Source organism: Ictidomys tridecemlineatus, chromosome 13, assembly GCF_052094955.1.
Source record: "Ictidomys tridecemlineatus isolate mIctTri1 chromosome 13, mIctTri1.hap1, whole genome shotgun sequence".
Taxonomy (NCBI): domain Eukaryota; kingdom Metazoa; phylum Chordata; class Mammalia; order Rodentia; family Sciuridae; genus Ictidomys; species Ictidomys tridecemlineatus.
The window spans coordinates 48,779,350-48,794,102 of NC_135489.1; the positions used below are offsets into that span (position 1 = coordinate 48,779,350).

Genomic DNA, 14,753 nt, shown 5'->3' on the forward strand with positions numbered 1-14,753 from the left:
TACCTCTGAGGGGAAAAAAGAATAAAACAAGCAAAAAAAAAATTTTTTTAAGGTGGAGGGTGCAGGGAATAGGAATGGAAGATGAGGTCAGGTAGACATACAGTCCCAGCTACTCAGGATCCAAGGAAGACTTCCGGCATGAGACCTGTCTCTTTAAAACAAAAAAAAAAAAAAAAAGAAAGGGGAGAAAACCTGCTATCAGGTCCCCTGCTGCACTGCAAGAGTTGTGTTCCTGTTTCTATTCTTCAATAAATCCTGCTCTTCAACTCATCAAAAAAAGAAAAAAAAAAAAAACAAGTTAGATTGACAAAAATAAAGTATTCAGGTCCAAAGACACTAATAGCTATAAAATATACTCAAAGAATTAGAGAGTAGAGTTCAGACTGAACCAACAGAATAAAATGTTCTGCACTTGGAAACTTAAATACCTGGCACAAAATAGGTTTCCAACAAATACCAAACTGAACAACATGGCTGACTAGGGTTTTTGTTTTTCAGTGCTAGAGATGAACCCAGGGCCTTGCACATGTCAGGCCAGGGCTGTACCAGTGAGCTACACCCTCAGCCCCAAGGATACAGTAGTCATGGACCTAGGGCTCAAAGCCAGAGCTCCTCACATGCTAGGTGAGCACTTTACCACTGAACTACAGGCCCAGCCCTCAAATTCAGATTTTTAGGAGTCAGGCTAAAGGACCATGAAAAGGGACTTCTAAGTGGGGCTTGTGGTACTGTGTACAGGTGTGTTTCCATCAGCTGCTCTACCCCATTTGAGTCCAGATGCCTCTCAGTTTCATGTACTTATCATTACTGTTAGAACTAGAGTCCAGTCCCATAAGTTGATAAAATATTTCATTGTTTCCAAACTAGCTGATAGCCAGGCCCAGTGGCAGATGCCTATCATCCAGGAACTTGGGAGGCTGAGATAAGAGGGTCAGAGTTTGAGACCAGCCTCAGCAATTCAGCAAGGTCTCAACAACTTAGTGAGACCCCATCTCAAAAACATAAAAAGGGCTGGGGATGGAGTTCAGTGGTAAAGCACCCCCAGGTTCAATGCCTAGGACCAAAAGGCCAAACCACTGGTGAACAGCCTCTGCTCTGAGCATTCCTACAAGTTGTTACTATGTGTGGCCAGCACCACCACTACCTACTATAGCAGATCCCTGGCCCTGCACCCCTGGGACAAATGACCAGTGTCATCTGCATCCCTGAGTCTGTGGCTACCCTCTACTGGCCAGTGCTCCATGAAGTTGCTATCATGTGGGGGACTGTCGCTTTTTAAGAGGGCCTCCTGGGCTGCTAAATACTTGGGGTATTCCCATGAAGTTGCTATAACAATTCTGGAAGGTGACTTTCCTGTGGTCAGAGGCTGATGTCATTAATGATAAAACCTGGGCTTTGAAATTCAAAGACCCTGGCTGGAAGACTGGCCCCACCTTGTACTGGTAATGGAAGTTTGTGTCTCCTGTGGAATGGGCCAAATAATTCTTCTCTCTCATATTTTGGGGGAAGAAAAAGTAGATGATAAATGGAATATATCCAACATGGACTCGTTGCACAGTAATTAGTAATTAATTCAAGTTTTCTTTGAAGCCAGGGGCCAGAAAGAGCAATAGCAGCCTCTGTGCTTTCAGGTCCAAATAAATATCCCAGAACTTTAATGTTCATGAAGTACAGGAAAGCTAATTTAATCATGTGGCTTCAAAAAACACAAAGCTTCAGTCCAAAATGAGTATCTGGGGGAGGCGGACAATAGGAAAATTCATTTAGCAAAAGAGGAATATGGGATGAGTTCAATTTGGGCTTAAACTCAAAGTAGCATTAAACAATCTCTTGGATACTGAAGAAGATTTATCTTAATATATTTGGGGCCCAAAAACTGAAGAAAGACTTTTTTGAGACAGGGTCTTTCTATATTGCCCAGGTTGACCTTGAACTCATGATTGACCTGTCTCAGCCTCCCCAGTGGCTGGGATTATAGGTTCACACCATCTTGCCTGGCTAAGAAAGGCTTTCTTTAAGTAAGTAAGTAAGTTATTTATTTATTTATTTATTTGCCAGGGATTGAACGCAGAGGCACTTAACCACTGAGCCACATCCAAGCCCTTTTTATATTTTATTTTGGGATGGGTTCTCACTAAATTGCTTAGGGTCTCGCCAAGTTGCTGAGGCTTTTGAATGCTCCATCCTCCTGCTTCAGTCTCCCAAACCAGTGGAATTACAGGCATGCACCACCACACCTGACTTATTCTTTGATTTTGAGTCCACCTTAAGTAGTACTGGTCATACAGTAATCCCCCACCCCTTTATCTTAAGTTTCACTGTCCCTGGTTTCAGTTACCCTTGGTCAACCTGGGTCTGAAAATATGAAGCAGAAAACTCCTAAAATAAACAACTCATAGGTTTTAAGTTGTAGTGTGCCACTGTAAGTTGTGAAATGAAATCTCATCACACCCCACTCAGTCCCACTTGGAACTCGAGCCATGCCTTGTTCCAGCGTATCCTATACTGTATATGCTACCCGCCCGTTAGTTACTATTACAGTTTGGATCTGGAGTATCCTCCAAAGGCTCATGTGTTGAAGGCTTGGTCCCTAATACAGCAATGTTTAGGGATGGGGCTCTTACAAAGTGATCGGATCATGAGGGCTCTGACCTCATCAGTGGATTAACTGGGGAGCATTAATGGGAGGTGATGGAAAGTGTAAGAGGTGGGGCCTAGGTGGAGGAAGTAGCGAGGGTGCGCCCTGGAAGAGAATATCTTGTCTCTGGCCCCTTCTTCCTTCTCTCTCTCTATCTCCTGGCCACCATGAAGTAAGCAGCTCCACTCCACCATGCCCTCTCCACCATAATGCTCTGCCTCACCACAGGCCCAAAGAAAGGTAGCCAGCCAACCACGGATTAAAACCTCTGAAACCCATGAACCAAAATAAATATTTGCTCCTATAAGTTGTTTTTCTCAGGTATTGAGTCACAGCAACAAAAAGCTAACAGACACTCTGTAGCTGTCTCAGCAGATTATTTGTCATGGTATCAGCACTGCAGTGCTTGTGTTCAAGTAACCCTTACATAGTAGCCTAATGCTATGTCACAATGCCTTCACTTCAATTCACCTCGTCACCAGTGCACTGTACCACTTAACATCATCACAAGAAGGTGAGCACAGAACAATAGATGTTCTGAGAAATACCACATTCACCCATTTTTATTCTAATTGTTATAATTTTTTATAATTGATATGATTATTTTTCACATGTGCTAGGCAAGCAGTCTATCACTGAGTTATAACCCTGGCCCTCTTTTATTGTTAATCTCTTACTGTGCCTAACCCACAAATTAAACTTTATCATAGGTCTGTATATATAGGAAGAAAACACAATATATAAATACACACACACACAAACATACATATATATGTATATATGTACATATGTGTGTGTATGTGTATATATATACATACACACACATAACTAATTTAGGGATAAAAGTAACAAAAATGCCCATCAGTTGTGTTGAACTATAAAGGAAAGAATAAGGTATCTTATCTCTTTTCATGCCCCAATTGAGTATGTATGTACTATCTGCAGTTTGAGGTGTCCATTGAGGGTCTTGAAACATTCCCCCTGGATACAGGAAAGACTACTGGATTATCCCTGGTTTCATAGCTCTATAAATGTAAAATCTTATGTGACTCTTTGCATAACTTCCCTATTCCACAGAGGTATATTTCCGGACCATAGTTATTAAGTATTCTACAAGTGTACGAGCTCAATGCAGTAGAATAAAATACCTGAGACTCAAGGTTGACGATGATGTTGTTTTGGCTCATGATATTTTTGAGGGAGTAATTAGATCTGCCTTCCATTCAGCTGCTCCAGATCTTTTTCCCTATCCCAGACAGATGAAGGAGCTAGTAGCAATTGAAACACTTTAGACTATTCAAAACTATTACAAAAGCTTTATGTCAATAACCCAGCAGTTTTCTCAATCTTGTTTTGCAACAAAATAATAGAACCACTTTCTGATTCAATGTACAGTTTTTTAATTCAAAATTACAGGTATAAAATGACTCCAATTTTTGGCACAATTTGAAATTCTGATGCTTATAAAAATAGTAGATATTCATCTGGGGATGAAAGGAGATAAGATACCTTGTTCTTTCCTTTACAGTTCAACACAACTGATGGGGCATTTTTGTTACTTTTATCCCTAAATTTGTAATGGTACTAAATCAGATTTCTCCTAGCAGCTTCAACAACTTAAAGTGAGCAACAGATAGAACATTCAAAACCTTGACACCTGCGTCCATCACTTACAGGTGACCAGAGATGCTGTGCTTCCCTTTTTTCTATGCAGGAAGTTCTCATCCAGTTATGTCAATCACATTAATAACAGAGTCAGGATGAGGACTTGAATTCCTTCCTCAAATTGTAAGGGTCCTGATGGGACTCAAATACACAGGTGACTTGGCAAGAAAAACTAATACTATCCACTTCTCTGGAGGCACAAAATATGCAGCCCTTGTTTGAAAACATAAATTGACATATCTTTTTGCTTTGAATTCACTTAACATTACGTTTAGATTATCTAAACAATTATGTTAAAGCAATGTACTATGAAAATTACCAATGAGAGACCAAAACTGAGTTTAAGAGGCAAAAATTGAAAAAACTTCAAATTTGATCTCCTCTCACCTCCCACACTGAAATGTCACACCTGGTTTCACAGTGGCCTCAACACACTTTTTACCTCCCCTCTGAAACATTTTTCTTGCCGGATGTGATGGTATACAGCTCTAATCCCAGCAACATGGGAGGTAGAGACAGGAGGATCACAAGTTCAAGGCCAGCCTCAGCAATTCAGCATGGCCCTGAGCAACTTAATGAGAACCCATTTCAAAATAAAAAAGGCTAGGGATGTGGCTCAGTGGTTAAGCACTCCTGGATTCAATACCCAGTGCCAAAAATAAATAAAATTAGAAAAAATAAAATAAGATATTTTTATTTAATTACATTTACCCTGTTATAGTAATTAGATTAATAATCTGAAATATAAAACATAATTCAAGAAAATAAATCATCTGGGCCTGTTGGCACACACCTGTAATCCCAGCTACTTGGGAGGCTAAGGCAGAAGGATTGCACACTGGAGGCCAATCTGGACAACTTAGTGAGATGTTGTTTCAAAATTAAAAATAAATAAATAAATAAAAATGGCTGTGGATATAGTTCTGTGGTAAATCATCCCTGGGTTTGATCCCCAGAACAACAACAACAACAACAACAAAGCCACTAATTAGCCAGGACAGGGTGGAATACAAGTGTAAGTCTAGCAATTTGAGGGGCTGAGGCAGGAGGATTTCAAGTTCAAGACCAGCCTTAACAACTTAGTGAGACCTTATCTCAAAAAATAAAAAGGTCTGGGATGTAGCTCAGTGGTAAAGCACTCCTGGATTCAATCCCCAGGACTAAGAAGAAAAGAAAGGGAGAGAAGGAAAGAGGGGAGGGGAGAGAAAAAGAAGGAAAGAAACTGAATCAGTTCACTTCTCCAAATAAAAATGTCCCCATATTCAACCAGAGTATCTGATCCTCACGTAGGACACTTTCCACCTTCTGCCTAGAATTCCAATTGTTTATGCATAGTCTTATCTTGCCTAGCTGACTGCAAACTCTTGAGGTCAGAGGCTTTATTTTACTCATGTTATTTGATATTTATTTATACATACATATTTATTTATTGCATACAGAAAGTATATACCAAATATTTTTTCAAGAAAAACATAGGGACTAGAGGTATAGCTCAGAGGGAGAGCACTTGACTAACATAGATAAGACCCTGGGGTCCATCCCCAGCAACACACACACACACACACACAACATAAATGAATAAATGAAAAAAAGAAGCTAACTAATTAGGACTTGGTGGCCCAACTGTAAATAATAAGTAGAAATACGACAGCTTAATGAAAACTTACCACAACTAATGAAATAGACATGATGTCATATGGTTAAAAATCTTATATATACATATATTAGCCTTCATAGTTACTTAAAGACAAATTTATTTAATGTTGTGATTCTTTTATGTCATATCCTTACTGGATATAATTGGACACTGGATTTGAGACACAGGTCTCAAAAAATATTATGTCATAGTCAGGCGTGGTGGCACAGGCTACCCACTACTCAGCTGAGGCAGGAGGATCACAAGTTCAAGTCCAGACTATCTCAAAATAAAGTTGAAAATAGGAACTGGGGAGGTAGTTCAGTGGTAGAACACTTCCCTAGCAAGTATGAAGCCCTGGGTTTGAGACCTAGCACCAAATATATATATATATCATCTTCATTAGGCACCTAAATAATGCTCTGAAAAATTAGTGCTCCCAGGTAAATTAAATATATTTATATGTATTTATCAATACTTTATCACTACTATAACAAGTAGAAAAGTTGTACCATTACTACAATGACAAACTTCACTATAAATATGCCTCTGCAGTTTGGGTTGGGACTGATTTTTGATGACAGCCACAGGAGTGAAGACCACTGGAGACAACCTATGCTAACCGTAACCCCCAGGGTGTGCACAGCTCACTCCTACCTGAGGTCAGTTACGACACATCTGAAATTTGAAAATGTATTTCAGAATAGAACATTTGTGCCAGGGGTAGCAGCACACACTTGTAATGCCAGCCACTTTGAGACAGAAGGACTGCAAGTTCGGGGCCAGCCTCAACAACTTAGCAAGACCCTGTCTCAAAAACTAAAAGATAAGCTGCGCAGGACAGTGCACACCTGTCATCCCAGCATCTAGGGAGGCTGAGATAGGAGTATCATAAGTTCAAGACTAGCCTTAGCAATTTAGCAAGTCCCTAAGCAACTCAGTGAGACCCTGTCACAAAATAAAAAATAGAAAGGGGCTGGGGATGTGGCTCAGTGGTTAAGTAGCTCTGAGTTCAATCCCCAGTGTCAAAACTAAATAAATAAATAAATAAATATTTTTTTTAAATGGCTACAGATATAGCTCAGTGGTTAAACACCCTTGGGTTTACTCCCCAGTACCACAAGATAAATAAATAAATAAATAAACTGAACATTTGTCTTTATGATCTAAACTATATCACTTGAATCAATTAACATAAATGGTCCATTATTGGCAATTAAATTGCTGCCCGGAGGAAGCAGCAGGTTATAATAATACACTATATTACAATAACTAAAGCATCTTCAGTTCTTATTACATGCTAAACAACGGATCTACAGGAACCTATTGAAACCTTCAAACAGCTCTAGCCAACCAGGAGATGCCATTCTCTCTCATTCCACAGATGAAGCAACGGAGGCCCCAGAAGGTTAAATAACTTGCCTGTGATCACTGGGCTCTCTGGTGTCAGAGTCCACACTCCTGTGGCCACACAGAAATGATCAGGGCCAACTCCTAGTTTCACTAAGCATAATTATGTTTTATAAGATGATTATCGTTTAAAGCTTATATTATCTGCTTTAAAGTTGGACAGTTTAACCTTGGCCTTATGAATTGTTTTATACACATCAGCTACTTTCCTAACATTTCTAAGTTATAATAAAATATCTGCCAGGCATTGTGACACACACACCCTGCCATCCTAGGGCTCCGGAGGCTGAGGCAGGAGGACTGCTAGCTCAAAGCCAGCCTCAGCAACTTAGCGAGGCTCTGAGCAACTTGGCAAGACCCTGTCTCTAAAGAAAAAAAAATATATAAAAAAGGGTTGGAATGTGGCTCAGTGGTTAAGTGTCCCTGGGTTCAATCCCTGGTACCAAAAAGAAAATGACAGAGGCCCCCCAAAGGAGCAGCTCCCTCCACAGATCCAGTGACAAGTTCTCATTCACATAGAATGTCAAATATCCAAACTCTCAGGCTGGTGAATTCCACTTCATGGGACGCTGAGTTATAACACCAAGCTACTCAGGAAACATAAAAGAGTCTTGTTTAATATATCCAAGTCCAATAAATTTATTTAATTTTAAATCTCCTATGCTGTAAAACACGTTTCTTTTATATTTTTAAGAATACTGATTAAATATTTATGATAAATTCAAGGGTTCAGAGAGCTTGTAGAATCTCCTTGAAACCTTAATTTTGGAGTAATAATTTATGCTGACGTTGGCTTTCATGGCCTTACACTTATGAAAGTCCCTTAAGCAATCAGCATGGCCTTTTCAAGGTACTATATTGGTTTTGGCTGTTCACTTAAATAGGAATCAAATCACTGCTTGATGGAAAAGTTGCTTCCCTCAAGCTTTGGGTGATTGGTGTGGTTGGAAACTGTGTTATCAGCGGTAAAAATAAAATACTTTCAAAATAAAATAAAATACTTTCTACAAAGAATGTTTATACCTCCCTCATTTACAAGATGCCCTTGAAAATGGCACTTCTGACCAATTATCACAGGCCTGAGATTTCACGTGTGGATTCTGGAGTCAGGTGATCAGAGTTTGAGTACTGAGTCCCCCACTGACAAGCTGGACACCCTAGGACCAGTGCAACCTTTCTGAGCCTATTTTCCTATCTGTGAAATGGAGGAAATGACAACAGCATGAGGCTCAATAAACGTTAGATCTGATGTAAGGGAAAAACAAGTAAGTGGGGATATTAAGTGGCCCATCAAAAATACTTAAGAAGCTGCTGGTGAGCAAAAACCACAGAACAGATCAGTCTCCTCCCTGCCATTCATCTTCCAGCACAGGACCCACCCTGTTCCTTGCCTCGTGGCCACAGACAGGTCTCTGGAAGCTGAGGCAGTCTGTGCCTACTGAGGACCCTCAATGCCTAGAAGGAAGAGTGGGTTCTGCCACCAGTCTGGGCTTCCTCTCCAGGGACTCCACCTCTTTTTCCCACCAGGGAGACATATGTCAGATTTGCCTTCCTGAGAGATTACCCACATGCTGGGTTTACCCAAGGCCAAACACACTTTTTCTAACACAAAATTTAAGTGTATTTTCCCATTTGAAAACTCAAGAGCCACGTGACTGACTTTGGCAGCAATTGCATCAGCTGTTTGGAAATAATATTTTAATAAGTGTTTCTTAGAAAAATTAGATACCCAGTTATGTCACAGCTTGAGAGCTATCATCTGCTGGCTTTTGAGCAATGTGGTCAAAGGCTGGGGGTGGGAGAAGGAAGCATGGGAACAATCTTGGGAAATTGCAAGGGACACCACAGAGAAGATCTATACTTAGCAATAATTAAACCTCAGATTAAGAATGTCAAGCATCCCCCAAACTAATGAAAAGTCAAAAGTGTAATTAGATTGTAATTTGCCCTCCAGAGGGGCAGTTCGCATACTCAATCAGTGAAGGGCCTTATTTTGTTTACATGTTTCTTCAGAAAATATGATTCTTTCAATGTTAAATGCAGCCACCCTTATACACTCATCCCAGTTAAGCACAAGAAATCTAAAGAGATACTGAGAAAGCAAGGAGACTGAGACAGAGGGTGGGAGAAGTACAATACTGACTAGTGCACTTTAAAAGTATTAAAGTGCCAAATAGTATTGCAGAAATGTTTATATACAAAAGTTCAAAAATACGCAGCTGAACACTATGTTTTGATGGCACCAACAGCCTCCTTGTGTTAAATTAGAACTGTGACTTGGACCTCAGTAATCCCAAGTGATACTGGCTGTTTTCTGTTGTCTCTTAGGCAACAAGTGCCTCTGCATTGAAACTCACTAATATCCTCAATTTTCAAAATAAGGAAAGAGATTTAGTAATGACACACCTAACTCTAGAGGAGTCAGATTTCCTTCAGAAAGAATGTGAATATTTATTCAAAAACGATGAGATGTATCATGTAATGAGCTAATTGAAAATGAAACTGGAAATAAATTAAAGCAAACTTCATGTTTTAATCAGCTTGGGAGGTTTCAAGTATTGCAGCAATGAGGCAAGAGATTATCTTCTGGAAAATGTATAATGATGTCATTATTTTGGTGCTCCTTACTCCCCGGATGGAGAAATAGAAGAGAGAAAGGTGTTTGCTATATTCCATAAATAGGTGGCGCTGTGGCTAATAACACATTGGAATTATACCAAAACCAGGTTTTTGTCCAAATGTTATTATTTTTAATTTAACTTTTTTCCAATACTAGGTACTGAACCCAGAGGCACTCTGCTACAGTGTTACACCTCCGGCCCTTTTTATTTTGAGATGCAGTCTCACTAAGTTGCCCAAACAGGCCTTGAATTTGCAATCTTCCTGCCTAACCTCCAAAGTAGCTGGGATTACAGATGTGCCCAAGTTGCTAGACTCAAAACTGGGAGTATTACAAAATCCATGTCCAAAAAGTGTGAATGTCAGAATTAGAAAGTCAAAGAGATACTCTAAAAAAGTACCTGACTTGCCCAAAAAGTCAGGTAATTTCTATAGAATATGTCCACTTATTTTATACTTGGCAAAAGAAGGTTTCAGGTTAATATAGTTGTCTCTTAGCATCCACATTAATCTCCCCACCAACAATACCAAATCCAAGCTGGGTATGGCAGTGCAGGCCTACAATCCCAGTGGCTCAGGAGGCTGAGGCAGGAGGATTGCAACTTCAAAGTCAGCCTTGGCAGAAGTGAGATGCTAAGCAACTCAGTGAGACCCTCTAAGTAAAATACAAAGTAGGGCTGGGGATATGACTCAGTGGTCAAGTGCCCTGAGTTCAATTCTCTGTACTCCCCCCCCTAAAAAAATCAATACCAAATCCAGATTGCTCAAGTCCCCCTTATAAAATGACTCAGGACCAAGGTTGTGGCTAGGGGCTGATAGTTTAGCTTAATAGCAGAGCTCGTGTTTAGCATGCACAAGGGCCTGAGTTGGATTCTCAGCATCACAAAAAAAATAAATAAATAAACAAACAGTAAAATGATGCATTACTTGAACAGAACCCACACACACCCTTGCATATACTTCAAATCAGCTTTAAATGACATAATAGCCAATACAAAGTAAATACTATATGCATAGTTAGTACATTATGTTATTTAGGGGATAATGACAAGAACAAAGTCTGTATGTGTTTGGTATGGACACAGTTTTTTTTAAATTTTTAATCCTTAGTTTAATCTTCAGATATAGAACCTATTGTGAATATAGAGGGCCAACTATGATTTTAAACATTGGCAGGTTTGTCACTGCCTTCTATCATTTAGGAAAATCAAATTTCAATGAAGCCTAATGAATAAGCAACTATGCAACATAATTGAGAACCTAGGTGAAATCTTGGGTTGGTTACCTAAGAATAAGTGTCAGAATAATTCCACTTGGTAAGGAGGCATGGATAATTCCTTAATGCCTAGGAACAGTACCCTGGGTACTGTTCAAAAGTTCCAGGTCTAATTATCTGGCTCCTCCCCTTCCTGGCTGCTGTACCAATTACAGGTTACTTGGCTACTTAGTTCTCTGGGATACCCTTTTCTCCTCCTCTACATAAAAAGTCATTGTATCTGGTGTCCTAGAATCTTCCAAGCAACACAGGAAAATCTGTGAAGCTTGTCTTTAGATACCTACCCATCCTCCTAGTTATTAGCTCATATTTTTTCTAGATTCAGTTTCCACATCAATAATGTGGCTCCATTAAAATGGGCTATGGAACCAGGAGTGGTAATGCACGCCTGTAATCCCAGCAGCTTGGGAGGCTGAGGCAGAAGGATCAAGACTTCAAAGCCAGAATCAGCAATGGTGAGATACTAAGCAACTCAGTGAGACCCTGTCTCTAAATAAACTACAAAATAGGGCTGGGGATGTGGTTCAGTGGTCCTATGCCCCTGAGTTCAATCCTCAATACCCCCAAAAAAAAGGCTGTGGCTTTAGCTCACTAGTAGACCACATATTTAGCATGTCTGGACTCAAACTCCAACACACAAACACACATGCATATGCGTGCACACACATACACACACACACACACACACACACACACACACACAACCTGCTCTTAGGAATGCTGAGAGGATTAACTGCAGAATGCTTATAGGAGTATAGCACAATGGATGCCACTTAGTAGGTATTAAAAAATGGTTACTCAATGGTTATTCCTCCCTTCCTCATCTCACCAACTAGACAAGTGAGTGCCAATTATGTAGCAATAGCAAGCAAACCTCAGACAAAATGTTTTTATTCTTTTTTTAAAAAAAACACTGAGCCATATCCCCACTCCTTTTTATATTTTATTTTGAGAGAGGGTCCCAGTAAGGGTCTTGCTAAATTTCGGAGACTGGCTTTGAGCTTGCGATGCTGATGCCGCAGCCTTCTGAGCCACTGGGATTACAGGCATGCGCCACCATGCCTGGCTTTGGATACTTTCCTAAAGGAGGCCTTTGAGCTGGGTGCAGTGGCATACATCTGTAATCCGAGCAATCTGGAAAGCCAAGGCAGAAGGATGGCAAGTTTGAGGCCAGCCTTGGCAACTTAGTGAGGCTCTAAGCAACTTAGCAAAACCCTGTCCCAAGATAAAAAATAAAATAAAAAAGGTGTGGGGATGTAGCTCAGTGGTAAAGCACCCTGGTTCAAGCCCCAGTCCCAAAAAGGGAAAGAAAGAAAAAAGTTTTCAACAAGACAACCTACACAGGGATTTAACAGTTCCTGAACCAGTCTCCCCAAGTGAGGCAGAACATGGTGGGCTTTCAGGCAGTGCCCAGCCCACAACAGGTAAACCACGGAATTTCTCCAGTGGGTCGGCTACCTGGTCCGGAATGCAGCTTAAACTTCACATGTTTACAGCTTCTAGGAGTTTTCCATTACAGAGCCAATTAATATTGAGAAGTACCCAAGCTGCGATTATAGTTATTTACTCAGTAAAACATATAACAAAAGTTTTAGGGACCATGTGGGAGCTGATGGAGTGAGCGGCTTAACTTTGTAAAAGAAAACTACTGGCCTTACTGACCAGCAAGAAGACCCACTTCTGGCTAAAATGATGATAGCTGAGTCCCAGAGTAACTTTCAGCCATGTGAAACTCTTTCCTTTCAGGGGAGGATGCTTTAATCAGAACTAGCTAAGGAATAGGAGAAGGCACGCACACTATAGGCATTTTGAAATTTTCTGGGGAGAAAGTTGAATGAATCATGTCTTTTATTTCTCTTTCCCTGGGCCACTTTTCACCTGGGGTACAGTTCCCTCCCTTCCCTGACTTCCTCTTGTGGTGGGCAAGTGAATCGGTAGATAATTATCTCAGGATAGTTCAGAGCGAATTGCCTTTAAGCCAAAAGTTACTTTCCAACTGCTGAGTTCTCCAGGAGCCACCGCGCCCCCCTCCCCACTAATATCGCCCTCACCCCCTTGACCACGCAGGACAGCAACCCTGTCAAGTCGTAGGAATCGCATCGCGTGGAAACTCGGTCACCACGGTCATAGATGGCATTTCCACGCAGCCACGGACCGCGCAGGGACTGAAACGTGTTATCCTAGCACAAAATCGGGAACTCCAGTCTTGGCTGACTCCCTTTGATGCCGCCGCTGTAATTATTCATCTCTCTTATAAATCAAGATTCTACTGACAAATCTCCGTGCGTCCACTAAACAGAGGCTGCCCTGCAAAACCCTTCTAGTGATTCTTTTTTAAAGTACGATACCATCTGACATTTCTATAAACGGGCCTGCAGAGTACACCTCCAGGGGTGGGGTGGGGGCGATTAACGGGACGGTTTGTGTCACCCCTTGAGCCCACGTGGGCACACCAACCCCACAGGCGGACACATGGAAGGGACGCGGAACGGAGTGCAGTTATTTTCCAGTCAGTGCATCTGATGGAGAAAGATGCCAAATGCACTTCCCCAGCCAGCTGAACTCCGCGGGCACCTAATCATTGCCAGATGTGGGGAGGGCGCACGAGAACATCCCGAGTCCGGGAGAAAACACCCGGTCAGCCGCGCCGCGATCCCCGGGTGGAGAATCGGCAACCGGGGGAGAAAAGAGCAGCAGGGAGAGGGTGGTGAGTGCGGCAGAGCGGAAAACAGACTGGGAGGAATGATGATGCCTCACTCTCCTCCGCATATTTTTTCAATTAAAAAGTTGGAAACTAGAATCCGTAAACAACGACTTAGGGTTTCATACTACTTTGCAAAGACGCGATGGGGAGGAGGGTACTCGAGCGCTTCAAAACCCCAACCTCGAGGTCTCCCGCTGTGTCCAGCAGTGGAGCCGGGGAGCGCCCCCAGTGTCTGCGCACCATCCCGGCGCCTGGGCTCCCCGGGACTGCAGCCTGCGTAAAAGTTTGAGCAAAAGTCATCTCCGCCGCCTTCCCTCTCGCCCGAAACCCTCCCGAGCTCTGTGAAATCGGCTGTAGCCCTACCTTTCATGGTGACCAAGGAAACGCACAGCCAGCCAAGGAGCTCCGCGCGAGCGCCGCGCCACTGAGAAAGTCGCGCTGAGCGTCTGGTCACTGCACGCCCATGGCAGCCGCGCCGCGCGCCAGCCTTCTGCGCTCCAGCCCTCCTTTAGCCTAAGCCGCTGCCGGCGCGCACTCCCCGCTCAGCGCTCTGCTACCGCGGGGCTGCAGCGCGCGCCGCTCACCCCGGGCGGGAGGCGCCGCTCCCGCCAGCGCCCCTCCCCCTGGCCCGGCCGGGGCGCGCGGGCGGCCGCGCCCACGCCCCTCTAGCTGCCTCCCGAGCCCGCCCCGCCCTCGGCCGTGCTCGCCCCTGCCCAGCACTTTCTCGCCTTGGCTCTCCCAAGCTCTCAAGCCCTCCCGGGTTCTTCCTTTCTCGACTTAGATCTCTATCCAGAAGAAAGCGCTT

General features: G+C 42.4%; 1 protein-coding gene across 1 annotated transcript in view; it reads right to left on the minus strand.

Moving 5' to 3' along the window:
- Colec12 (collectin subfamily member 12) overlaps positions 1-14,543 on the minus strand; it is a 181,168-nt gene extending 166,625 nt beyond the window's left edge. The window contains exon 1 of the mRNA XM_005329023.4: positions 14,312-14,543. Coding sequence (XP_005329080.2) covers positions 14,312-14,318 — 7 coding nt within the window. The 5' untranslated portion in view covers positions 14,319-14,543. The remainder of the gene's footprint in view (positions 1-14,311) is intronic.
- Positions 14,544-14,753: the final 210 nt, after the last annotated feature.